General features: G+C 44.7%; 1 protein-coding gene across 2 annotated transcripts in view; it reads right to left on the bottom strand.

The window, feature by feature from the left end:
- The window catches only part of PITRM1 (pitrilysin metallopeptidase 1), a 34,378-nt gene that overhangs the window by 13,445 nt on the left and 7,910 nt on the right, over window positions 1-13,023 (bottom strand). For both annotated transcript variants that reach the window (XM_084782987.1, XM_084782988.1), the window contains exons 7-15: window positions 12,807-12,967; window positions 11,283-11,409; window positions 10,788-10,876; window positions 9,441-9,569; window positions 8,729-8,842; window positions 8,118-8,214; window positions 6,127-6,261; window positions 3,680-3,818; window positions 2,048-2,164 (exon numbers count right to left, since the gene is read on the bottom strand). In XM_084782987.1, coding sequence (XP_084639113.1) covers window positions 2,048-2,164; window positions 3,680-3,818; window positions 6,127-6,261; window positions 8,118-8,214; window positions 8,729-8,842; window positions 9,441-9,569; window positions 10,788-10,876; window positions 11,283-11,409; window positions 12,807-12,967 — 1,108 coding nt within the window. The remainder of the gene's footprint in view (window positions 1-2,047; window positions 2,165-3,679; window positions 3,819-6,126; window positions 6,262-8,117; window positions 8,215-8,728; window positions 8,843-9,440; window positions 9,570-10,787; window positions 10,877-11,282; window positions 11,410-12,806; window positions 12,968-13,023) is intronic.

A 13,023-nucleotide genomic window follows, 5' to 3' on the forward strand; every position in this document is an offset into this window, starting at 1 on the left:
TTTCATACAGCCGATCCACGCTCCCCCACAGCACTTCCGCCAAAGTGTGAGACGGAAATGCCACAGCTAGTTCCCGCTTGCCGAAGCACTGGGATGGAAGAAAAGTCACATTTCCGGATTTCACAACTAATTTCCTCAGCATCTCAGTGTCAGTTTCACCTGTGTCTCAGCCCTATCTCGAGTGTGTTCTTTGCTTAGCACGGTTAGGTCCGTGTCGATGGGCATCCCGCGTCTCACTCCATTGTTGCGTCTCTGCATGTGCCGTTTCTGGATGTGCCGCTAGCCTCCTGCAGTGAGTCCCCTCCCTTCAGGAGCGGTGTGTAATGCCCTGTCCTCCACAAGCCCTCAGTGTCCTTAGCACTCTACGACCTTAGGGCCCCTCCCATCTCTGAGAGTAGATTTTTCTGGATTCTGTTTTGCATATCCCTAGCCAGGACAGTGCCTTACACTGAAAGAGTACTGAAAATGTTTGTTGATGGTTGTTTCTATTTTTTTAAGGAACACTTGATGAGATTTACTTATAAACAAGACTGTAAACTGGTTGGGGTGATTATTCAGTAGTTAAAGTGCCCGGCACACAAGCATGAGGACTGGAGCCTGGATCTCCAGACATCCACGTCAACTGTCTCCTGGGCACACGGGCCACTGGGAATGTTAGCCTTGAGGGTTGGAGATAGGATTCCCCAAGGAGAAGCTTTGGAACCAGACTCGGCCCATCGGTCACTCTGGAGTTGATTGAGAGACCTTGCCTCAATGAGTAAGTTACAAGATCAGTGGAGAGTCCCAAGATCAACTTCCACATGTGCACACAACCACATACATGTGTGCGCACACGCATGCATACACACACACACACACACACACACACACACACACACACACACAGGAAAAAGGTAAATAAAATATCTCTCTCAGCTGTCTGTACAAACCTATAAAACTTAATCAGACATGACAAGTGAGATACTATGTTAAAATATGCAAGGCAGGTTAGAGATGCCTTAGAGGAAACACTGCTCCTACACTGGGGTTGTCATTAATTGCTTGCCTAGCATACAGGAAACTGTCAGTTCCAAAATCAAATCAAATCAAATCAAGTCAAATTCTATCCCATCCTCCACAGTGCACATTAGAGCCCAACCTCTGGTTGGATCAATAACAGACTATCCCTGGCCACTGAGAAGTTTGTGTGCCAGTATCAGCCAGAGAATGCTGTCCCAGAGACAATGGTCTCTCATGCCACCAGCCACAAGGGAAGGAAAAACGAGCGACTCTAAGATCTCACAGGCGCGAGACAGGAGACCGGCAGTGGCCCAGGCCCTTTGCTTTCTCCAGCTGCTCAGTACCTAATTCTGCAAGGTGTTTATCCACTACTGCAGCGCAGCACTTCCCCCCCCCCCCCCCGCCCCCCATACCTGTGAAGACAGCCAGGCCAAAAGAGCTAGAGTGAGGTAAGGGTTTGCAGGATTCCTGCAAAAGCCATTCTGAATTCACCCACAGGGCAACTCATATCCTCACTTGATTCTAGAAGCAGAGAACTCCCCTGACACCCTCACGTCTACTCACTGGAAGACACAAAGCTTCTTAATGAAGAGAGAAGTCTATCATCACGATGTCAAAATAATCCTCAAGGGCTGGGAGAAGCTCAGTTGGTGAAAACAAAGGTCTGGGTCAAAAAAGCCCGAAGTGGAGGTATACTCTAGTACTCCCGGAGCCGGGAGATGGAGACACGGAGCTCTCTAGCTCACCAGCCTGGCTGACCTGCAAAACCCTAACTCCAGGGAGTGATACTGTGTCTTGAAAACCAGGTAGACAGCATTTGAGGAACTAGATCCAAGATGGGCCTTTAGGGTGACACACACACACACACCTGCACACAGGTACACACACATGCACACCCAAACAAAACAACAACAATTTGCAAGGCATACAAACAGTGCTATATAAACAGGTTGCTAACATCTAAAAACACATCACCCTGCCTGTTTGCAAACGGATATTTGACACAGTCACAGAACCCAGGCACCCACGAGAGTGACTTGATGGTGACCTGCAAGGGCGATGTCAAACTTGGTGAACGGCATGACGGGCTCAATGTCGGAGACTTTCAACGCTGGCAGACAGGAGGCATCCTGAGGTTTACTCTGCTGAGCCCGTAATTCTAGACCTTAAGAGGAAAGAAAAGAGAGAGAGAGAGAGAGAGAGAGAGAGAGAGAGAGAGAAAGAAGAAAGAAAAAGTGAAAACAAAGACAAAATAAACTTGACTAAAAGTTTTAGGGTTTTATGTTTTGGTTCGGTTTGGTTTGGTTTTTCAAGACAGGGTTTCTCTGTATCCTTGGCTGTCCTGGACTCGCTTTGTAGACCAGGCTGGCCTCGAACTCAGAGCAATCCGCCAGCCTCTGCCTCCCGAGTGCTGGGATTAAAGAAGTGCGCCACCATGCCCGGCGGGTTTTATGTTCTTGATCTGCTCTTCTTCACTATCGAAACTCCAAAGTGAGCCACTTAGGCCACATGCAGAGAGGATGTATATATAAGGTACCTGCCATGCCAAGCCTAGGCAAACCAGCGTCCCTGCAACGTTCTGCAATTACCCTGGCACCCAACTGCTCCTTGCCTGTGTACGCTCATAGCTAATATCTAAACACTCAGCTATCTTTCTTTTTCCTTTCCTCAAATCAAAACATCACTTCATGGTAAGAACTTTAGTCTTTGATGCCAGTCAGACACGAAAGACACTGATGATTAAACTTAATAAACCTTCTCCCACTGCGGGGCATCTTCTGACTGGACATCAACCCACAGAAGTTCCAAACCCTGAAGTGCCAGCATTGTGCCTACTTAAAGCAGCTCAGCAGAGTCTGTACAGAAAAAATGCCATCTATAACGTGAGCATCGTCATTAGTGTCTGGTGCTACTGCTCTGCCTTAACTTTCAACTTGACGCAACTACAGTCTCAACGAGGACTGAGGTTGGGCTCGGGCATGTCTGTGAGGAACTGTCTTGAGTTAACTAGGTAACAGTGAGCAAAGCATGCTGGGCTCAAGCGAGCAGGCATGCGCGTACGCTCTGCACACTGATCTTGACTCTGGCTGGGCTGTCATAGCTGTTTCCGTTTCCTGACACCTTAACTTTCCTTCCTATGATGACTCATAACTTGGAACTATGAACTGATATGCAAATGAACTATGTGTCAGTTTTCTGATACAGTCAAACGGCATGGTTGGAACCCATCACGACATAGCTTTAGTCTGTAGTTGTCCAAAAGATAATTTGCCTGCAGTAAAATATTCAGAAAGGTTGTATGGAGTGTAGAAAATGTGCAAACATTAAGACAGATACATGACTTTTAAAATAAGCAATAAGAGCCTATTGTCAAATGTTCACCCCGAGTTCATGCCCAGCTTGCACAGCGCCCTGAGTCCATGCCCAGCTCGCACAGCGCCCCAAGTCCATGCCCAGCCTGCACAGTGCCCCGAGTCCACGCCCAGCTTGCACAGTACCCCAAGGTTATACACAGTTCGCACAGTGCCCCGAATTCAATGCCCAGCTTGCACAGCACCCTGAGTCCATGCCCAGCTTGCACAGTGCCCCAAGTTCATGCCCAAGGAATATCTAGCCGAACATACAAAACGGACCCATCACATCAAATCAAGTAAGTCACGTCACCCCAAATCTGTCTGACCTTTCTTATAGATCTGCTGCTTGTCCGCTTGGGAGAGGGCATTCACTTTTAGCGCCAGCTTTTCCGTCTCCGTCTGCGTTTGTTTTTCATAATACTTGTCATCTGGTGTCATAGATAAAGTCAGCTTGTGCTGATTGCTCTGTGGGAACCATGGCAACAGCATCCCAGGTTAAAACATGATTGGGTGAAATGAAATGAGAACTTTGTTATGGCTGCTTGGCAGCTCTCAACACATGGGCTGTATGACATACAAGACCAGCAACTCTGCGGTCAGCACATGAGCTATAGGTGCTATTACTACCATCAGGCCTATTGTAGCCACTGTCTTTCCCAAATTGTATATCATGGTTGTAAAGCAATCCTGCACTTAATACTATGAATTACTTTAAAGATAGGAAAACTGAAAATTAATTTGTATTTAGCACTGTGTATGTCTGTAAGGCTAGAACTACAAGTTTTTGCTTGTTTTGAGACAGGGTCTCAGGTATTACTATGTACACAGGGATGACCATCCACTCCTGAGCTTCCTGCCTCTGCATCCCAAGTGCTGGGATTACAGCTGTGTGGCACCATGTCCACCTCTGGAACAAAACTTACAATTCACCGGTTTAGAAATTATGTGGACAAAATAGGCATTGACCAAATATAAAAGATTTTCTCAGCATGCTTCTGCTATTTATTTCAATAGGTTAGCATGTGCACAGCATGTTCAACTGGGATCCTATGAAAGGAGGCGCACAGTTAGAGTCCAATAGGAACGCACAACAGCTGGAGGTGGCAATGCTATTCCCAAGACCTAGGAGGCAAAGGCAGGAAGGCTAGGAGTTCTAAGCTAGCTGGTGTGTGAATGCCAGGACTCAAATCAACCAAAGTGTATATGGGGAAGGGGTGAGTACGGAGAACAAGAAGTCATAGGTGTAATGACCACATCCTTGTTCCAAACAATGGCAATCACTCCGAGAAAGATATCCCTTAAAGCGGATAACCGTGCGATGCTCAGTAATTAAGAGGAGTACAAAAGAAGACACACAGCTAAGCACAGCTTGCTAGGAAGTGGGAGGAAAGTAAGCATCAAATAATTCACTCAATACATACATATTTCTGTAACAAACTACGTACTGAACTTGCACTACAATCTCAAAAAATAAATTTTAAGGTGTATAAGAGTAGAGGAATTTTAATTCAGAACATGGCTGCTGTGGCAAGAGATCTCATGCAAAGACCTTCTAGGTCTGTGTGATCCTGCTGGAATACAAACACATCTTTAATGCAGGAGACAGAGGCAAAAGTTCAAGACCAGCCTGGTATAGAACAAATTTCAGGTACTGGAAAGCTTAGGTCCAGGCGTGGCAGTACATGCCTTTAATCCCAAACAATGAAGGGGAAGCTAGTTGGTGGAAGGAAGCACCCATGTTTGGAAGTGATGTTTAATTGAGTGGCAGAGAAAGTGACGAATCAAAAAAGATTTGACAGAATAGGATATGCCCAAATCTCACAGGAGGAAAGGGAAGCCACTTAAGGGGCAATGGAGAGGACAGAGGGAGGGAGAGGGAGAGGAAGAGGGAGAGAGAGAAGGAGAAGGAGAGGGGGAGAGAGAGAGAGAGGGAGGGAGGGAGGGAGGGAGGGAGCGAGCGCAGTTTTACCTAGACAGTAACAGAGAGGCAGGTTGCAGAGAATGAATAAGCTAGACTCAGGTCAAGACCAAATGAGCCAGAGAATGAGGAGCTGGAAGATTAGAATAGATTGCTGGAGTTAGTTTGAGGCCAAGCAGAGTGATTCAGAAGCCAAGAGAAAAGCCAGATTGAGTCAGTCAGTTGGGAGAGGAGTTTGAGGCAGAACAGCTGAGTTGAACCAGCCAGCCCAGAGCTCAGAAAGGACAAGGGTGAGCTTACAAAGCAGTAAGTCTCAGAGGCTGACAACATTCTAGGCCTAGGTTAGGTTGTACGGAAGCTGGAAGAAGCTGCCAGGACCAGGCCTAGGTTAGCAGAAGTAAGCCTCCAAGACAACTGAAAAGGGCAAATAAAAGCTCTTTTTTTACATCTGGAGATCAACATGTTTGGTAAAAAAAAAAACCAACATGATTGAAGAAGAAGAAAGGCCACAAATGGTGCAGAAGCAGTGGACAGGAGACATCCGACAGAAAGCCAGAGGAGAAATTCACCCGAGATCATCTCCAGAGAGAGTTTCCATTCTTGGAGTTTGGCTGGATGCACAGAGAGACTTCAAAGCTTTGAGCCCACCGCAAGGAACGATGCAGGAGCCTCTGAGACTTTTACATATAAGCATCTGTATTCCTTATTACAAACACACACACACACATACACACACAATCTACTAACAGAAACTTACATAGATTATGATCTTTACAATTTTCAATAAACTTGACATTTTTCAATATTTTGAAATCTAACTACCAAGTTATAGAAAGATTTCTCAAATTTTCTTACCTTAAAATACCGCTCTACTTTTTCTTGTAAAAATTTCGGGTTTTCCTTAAGGCACTGCCTAAGTTTAGTCAGCTGACTTCCCATCTGTAGGAGCTCCACGGGGTCCCCATCGTGATTCCAGCAAGAAGCTACATACTACAACAGAGTTGAAGCACACAACCAGTGTTATCACCACGGAAGGAGCAGGCCGCCCAGCGGACACCAAAGGTGCTACGTCTACTGTGATACCAGCATCTACTTAAAAACACCATGGATGTGGGGCGCGGTTCAGTATACACAGCACTTGTCTGGCATGTTCAATCCCCAGTCCCTCCACTCCCAAGACATAACTGCTTATAACAAAATATGTCATTATTTGATTGCAGAAAGGCTGGTTAACTCTATTTTGTTTATGGCATATAATATATTAGCTAGGTAAATAAATCTATTTCATATAAAAATGTAATATTCCCAAACAGCCAATTAAGGGGCTGGGGGAGATAGCTTAGTTACTAAAGCGCTTGTTATACAAGTACACTCATCTGCATTTGATCTCCAGACTCCACAGTAAAAATAAAATGGGGGTGGGAGAGTGGGAGGAGCCGGGCGTGGTGGTGCGTGCTGGAAAGGCACACACAGGTGGGCTCCTCTGGCTCATCACGAGGCCAGCCTTGCCTGCTTGGTGAGAGGCCAATGAGAGACCCTGACTTAAGAAAGAAACAGTGGGCAGTTGCTAAGGAGCAAAGGAGCAACATCTGACAACGTCCTCTGGTTTCCACACCCAGACATACATACCCCTTCATCTATACAGACACAGACACACACAGACACACAGACACACACACACACACACACACACACACACACACACACAGTGACTAAGGAGCAACATCTGACAACGTCCTCTGTTTTCCACACCCAGACATACATACCCCTTCATCTATACAGACACAGACACACACAGACACACACACACACACACACACACACACACACACACACACACACACACACACATACACAGTGACTAAGGAGCAACATCTGACAACGTCCTCTGGTTTCCACACCCAGACATACATACCCCTTCATCTATACAGACACACACACAGACACACACACAGACACACACAGACACACACACACACACAGTGACTAAGGAGCAACATCTGACAATGTCCTCTGGTTTCCACACCCAGACACACACACACAAGCAAATAGACAACAAAACTATCCTATCAGCCAATTAAGCAAGCTAATAAAAAAATAACAAAAAGGCCAGCAAGATGGCTCAGGGGTGAAGAGAACCTCTGTGCTTGCAGGGGACCCACATTCGATTGTCAGAGGATCCGACAACCTCTTCCGGCTGCCAAGGGCTCCTGAATGCACACAGTGCGCATAAATTGTCACAGGCATTCACTTGTACACATACATGTAATAAAACCTTTAAAAAGAAAGAAAAACTGAAACTAAATCATAAGCATATTTATATTTTGTTCAGGACTGCAGAAATTTCAAGACTCACATGAAAATCAATTATCAGTGTTAAACGAGACGCTCAGTGCTGTCGAGAACCACAGTTCTGGTAAGCATCACAGTGCATGCCTGGAACCCTGGCATCAAGGATGCTGAGGCAGAACTGAGCTTGAGGCCAGCCACAGCTACATGGCAGGACCTTACCTAAAATAAAATTAGAAAAACAAAAGCAAAAAACAACAAAAACAAAAAAACCCAAAATCCAGAAGAATCACTGTTATAAAACTGAAATTAGCACGAAAGGGAAAGCAGTAGTGGTGACAAGAGGCAAGGCCAAAGCTACAGAGCACACACCGACGTCAGGGTAAGGCCAAAGCTACAGAGCACACACCGACGTCAGGGCAAGGCCAGAGCTACAGAGCACACACCGACGTCAGGGTAAGGCCAAAGCTACAGAGCACATACCGACGTCAGGGCAAGGCCAAAGCTACAGAGCACACACCGACGTCAGGGCAAAGCCAAAGCTACAGAGCACATACCGATGTCAGGGCAAGGCCAAAGCTACTTGACTGATGCTTCATCTGGATCTCGATTTTATGAAGCAGAGCCTCAATTCGCTCATCTTCAAATCCTTTCCTAGGGAAAAAAACCACACATACACAAATTAACAAGTGAAACACTAAGAAAAAAGAGAGGTTTCAGGAGCACATGGTGACAGGGGTAATACTGAAACAATTAAATAAGTGACATTTAAGGAGGAGCTAGGTGGGGGAGGAAGGAAAACAGCCTGGCATGAAGACGGGGAAGAAAAATAATGATAAACAGCAGCATCTGTAGCTAGTGAATTCGGGCCACATGTTATAAGAAATTGCCTCTGCAAAATGATGTGACATACACATCACAGTGTGTGTATGTGTGTGTGAGTGTGTGTGTGTGTGTATATATATATATATATGTGAAAATGTCACACCAGCTATTACTCTGTATGCTAAAAAATAAAAAAACAGAATAAAAATCAAATACATAAATAACTAAACTGAAGCAACGCATGCCATATTACACTAAGAGGAGGCTGGCTGTGCTAGCAGTCTCCTTCCCATAGCACACTCATGAAGGAAGGGTGAAAGCAGGTCCTGACACTTGCACTTACTCAATAACATCTTCGATTGTCCTGTCTACGAGCTCTCTGACAGTCTTGACATCTTTCTCGGCAATCCCTTGCAGGCCGACGCTGAAGTAAGCCTCTCTTGTGTAGCCATTGTATCTGGAAGACAAAAACAGGCAATGCATCAGAAGCCAAGCACTGCTGTTCGTGATCTACTTTTCTGACATATAGAACTACAGACTTGTAACTCTCAGCCCCACTAGAGAACGCACTAAAACAACGTTCCCAGAGGTTGCTTCTCGTGTGGAGCTCACCAAATGTATAGTCGTAGCCTTGTAAGTATTTCTAGAAGTCAGGACCACTTAAGCATTTGTGTTATGGGCAAATAATCCTAGAAACAAGAACTGCTGCGTTTTACAACACCTTAATATTTTAAGGAATACTCAATGATATGAGTTTTAAAACACAAAGTAAGTGGTATTGATGCAAAATAGCAATAAATCTAGGCCTTGCAACACAGGCCTAGAATCCCAGCTACCCCACATGCTGAGGACTGAGAATGCAACGCCAACCCAGGCAGTCAGTCAATCAATCACACTAACAGACCAGTCAACCGGTCAAATTAGCCAAATCAATCATGTTTTGATTTAAATCAAACCATCCAATGCACCAACCAGCCAACCACATCAGGTCCTACCCAAATCAATAGGTCAAACCAAACAAGTCAGTCAAATCCAACCAAAGAAATACAACATACCCAACATCAGGGGAAAAGTCTGTGCCGAGTCCAGACTCAATCAAAGCTTTGTAGAAGGGGGAGTTGGGCCCAGCGATGAGGAGGGAAGACAGAAGGTTCAACGTGAAGGCTTCAAAGGTGTCAGTGATACTTCAAGAGGGGTGAGCGGATAAGTGAGGGTGGGCAAGAAGGAAACATTAAAGAAAAACCTATTGCTGGCTATACATAATTTTTTTCTACTTTTTTACTTTTTATTCTTCTCTCATTCATTACATCTCCTCCACCACAGTTTCCCCTCCCTCTGCTTCTCCTCTCCCCCCATCCTGTCCTGGTAATGACAGCATATTTTCCTTAAAAAAAAAAATGTGTACACACCTACATGTGTGTTTGTAGTTATGCACACAGACATGTGATAGAAGCCAACCTGTGCATCTCCAGTAAACATAACTTCAACGAGAAATTCTTGAATTTTTGCTTTATTTTAATAACTATATGGGAGGGGTGCTCAGAACCAGAAAATGAATTTAGTTACCCACAAATGCTATCCATAAGGCAGTTCACCTTGTCTTTTGACACACTGTGAATTCAGCAATAGGACCGTGTCAGCACCGTAGGAGAATGTGGAGTTATGAGGGGCAGCAGGAGCTGGCTAGGGTACAAGCCTAGGGTACAGTCCTTCCTATCTTAAGTGGTCTTTAGGGTGCGAGTTTGATGCTCCCCTCAGTAAATCTCTGGAGTTACACGCTTAGTTTGTGGCAAGTTCTCCTGAGGAGAATAATGTTCACAGAATACTTATACCAGAAGTGGACCAGGGACAGCCACCCACTCACCCCCTGCTAACCAACTAAAAGCAGTCTCTTTTCTGGAAGCATTTAATATAAATTAATTAATACTAACATGTACTGGGTAGGGAAGGGAGTGTGGGTCAGTGGGCAAGGTGCTTGCCTAACATGCATGACAGCCTGGGTTCATTTCCTGGCACTGCACTGAAAACGAGGAGTCATGGTGCATACTTCTTATCACAGCATTTGAGGGGGAGAAGTAAGAAGAGGTGAAGTTCAAGGCCACCCTTGGCTACACAGCCAGTTCCAAGTCAGACTGAATTGCACGGATTGTGTGTGTGTGTGTGTGTGTGTGTGTAAAAATAAGAAAATTCTTTTTCTCTGATTGACTGGCAAAATTGATTTTCCCCACTCCATTCCTAATGTTATTAAAACTTTGACATTTGTTCTCTATTCTTAAAACTTGCTTGATTCTTGAATCTTCCCACCTGTCCCTTAAATTACTCCTGATTGGTGAATTATCCAGTCTTCTAAGCTGCCTATTTTCTCACTGTCTGCCGACACGCATTTTATAACGCATACTTACTCTGGTAAGAGGAAGCTGACACTGACAGTCGTTTGTTTAGCAGCATCTGTAGCTAGTGAATCCGGGCCACATGTTATTTGAAATTCCCTCTGCAAAATGACGTGATGCTTAAGGCAGGAATAGAGCACGAATGGTCCTAAACAGCCTCAGATTACATGGACATGCCAAATCCTTTATAGGAAGTTAGTTTTTAACAAGCCACTCTCAGTCTTGAAAAGCTCGTTAACACTGCACAGCCCAAGACAACTCAAAATATGTCCACATCTCCATTTCATTTACTTTTTCTTTATCAAGACAGGGTTTCTCTGTGCAGCCTCAGATGTCCTCAACTCTTTGTAGACCAGGCTGGCCTCGAACTCACAAAGATCAGCTTGTCTCTGGCTCCCTCAGAGTTGGGATTACAGGCGTGAGACACTGCACTCGGCTAAGTCTCTGTTTTCAATACATTTGGCAGGCAGGATAAAAATACTAGCAAAAGCAGGGTGGGGCACTCACAGGCTTGTCCCAGCGCGGCTGGGCCGGCACCGCTGTGCTCTCCTCCATTTTCTGAAATTTACTCAGGGCTTCTTCATGAATTTGCTTCAGGTGCGGTTCCAGCTGAAAATTGCCGTAAGTGAAGAACCTGAAGGATCCAGGGAACACTGCTTGAAACGGGCAGGAATCAACTTGAAAGGCCTTTGCATGAGATACAGGGTACAAGCTACATACCAGCTAATCTAAACATAGGAATATTTCTTTTTTTGAGGCAATCTAACTACACACAGCAAACAAGAGGACTTGGTTAAATGCAACAGAGATGATTGAGTTTCATTTTGAACCCGCTATAAATGCACTGCAAAAGTCCAAATGCATTCCCACGGTATACAATGTGAACATGAGCGTTTCTAAGACCTGACAGCCCCAAAATAGGGAATTTCATAAAATTCAACTTTAGGTGACAATGACTACATTGTGTGTTTTTAATATAATGCTCTTATATATTCATCAGGGGGAAAGGCTACAAACGCTGGAGGCAATCTCTCTTTTCCACCAAAGCTACCATTTAAAGCTCGTCTTTTCAGCCCAGTGTGGCAGCGCACGCCTTTAAAGCCAGCACTGGGGAAGCAGAAGCAGGCGGACACCTGTGAGTTCAAGGCCACCTGATCTGTATAGTAAACTTCCAGCCAGCCAGAACTACACAGACAAAAAACAAAACAAACAACACACATGCAACAACTAACTGACTAGACAAACAAACAAATGAACAAAAACTAAAGTTTAGTTCTGCCAAAACAGCAGAAGTCCTGAGTATGGTGACTAGACTCCTGCAGAGTGGCTGGTAAGCACTAAACACTGCCGACTGAGGGCTATGGCTGTATCTATCATATTTCATCTCTATTAGCTTAAAACATCTATCTTGATCTAAAAATATCTTAACCCCTAACCTACTAAGCTTAATTGAGAGACTAAACTATCTGGTCTTCAACCTCCATCAGAGACTTGAGAAGGAATAAAACTTAGCAGCTTCCAAAATGAAAAAATGATCGAGACAGTTTACTGACTGAACAGTCACTCAACACTCTCTATAACGTTGCAGTATCTTCTGCAGCCTTCTGGCCCAATATATCTGACAGATAGATCTTTATCTTCATTCAGAAATTTAGACCCAACAAGATAGGAAAGATGTTTACTTCAAGTTTACCAAATACATATAGCCAAATCACTATGAATGTAACATTTATATAATTCCTGATTGTCCCATGGTTCTTCCTGCTGTATGTAGTTTATTTTATTCATGTGTAATAATATAAACATATACATTAAAAAAGAAGCATAATAATAATATTAAATAAAGAGTTATGGCTGTATGTTCACAGCACGCCCCCTGCAGGATCCATAGGTGAACTACAACAACACCGTCTTCCCCAGGGCTACGGATCTGTCCCGCAAACATTTCTTCATTAGAAGCCACATGACTTAATACGCGGACACAAGCGACTCCACCACTGATCTACCATCAAACCTCACGCCCAACACTACCTGGCATTGCTTGGGTGATAGTGAGTGGCGTGGAACTCTTTCAGCTGCTGCCACGTGAGCTCTGGGATGCACAGTGGGTCGCCCCCTGAGACCACGGAGTACGTGTGGTCAGGAAGAAGCTTGTTCTGGAGGTGCTGGGAGAATATCCTCTCGTTGTCTGTCTTGAAATTGGAAAGAAACCAGTTAATGACAATACCTGAAAATCCAATGCCACCTA

Source organism: Acomys minous (assembly GCF_964271855.1).
Source record: "Acomys minous genome assembly, chromosome: 5".
Classification (NCBI taxonomy): Eukaryota; Metazoa; Chordata; class Mammalia; order Rodentia; family Muridae; genus Acomys; species Acomys minous.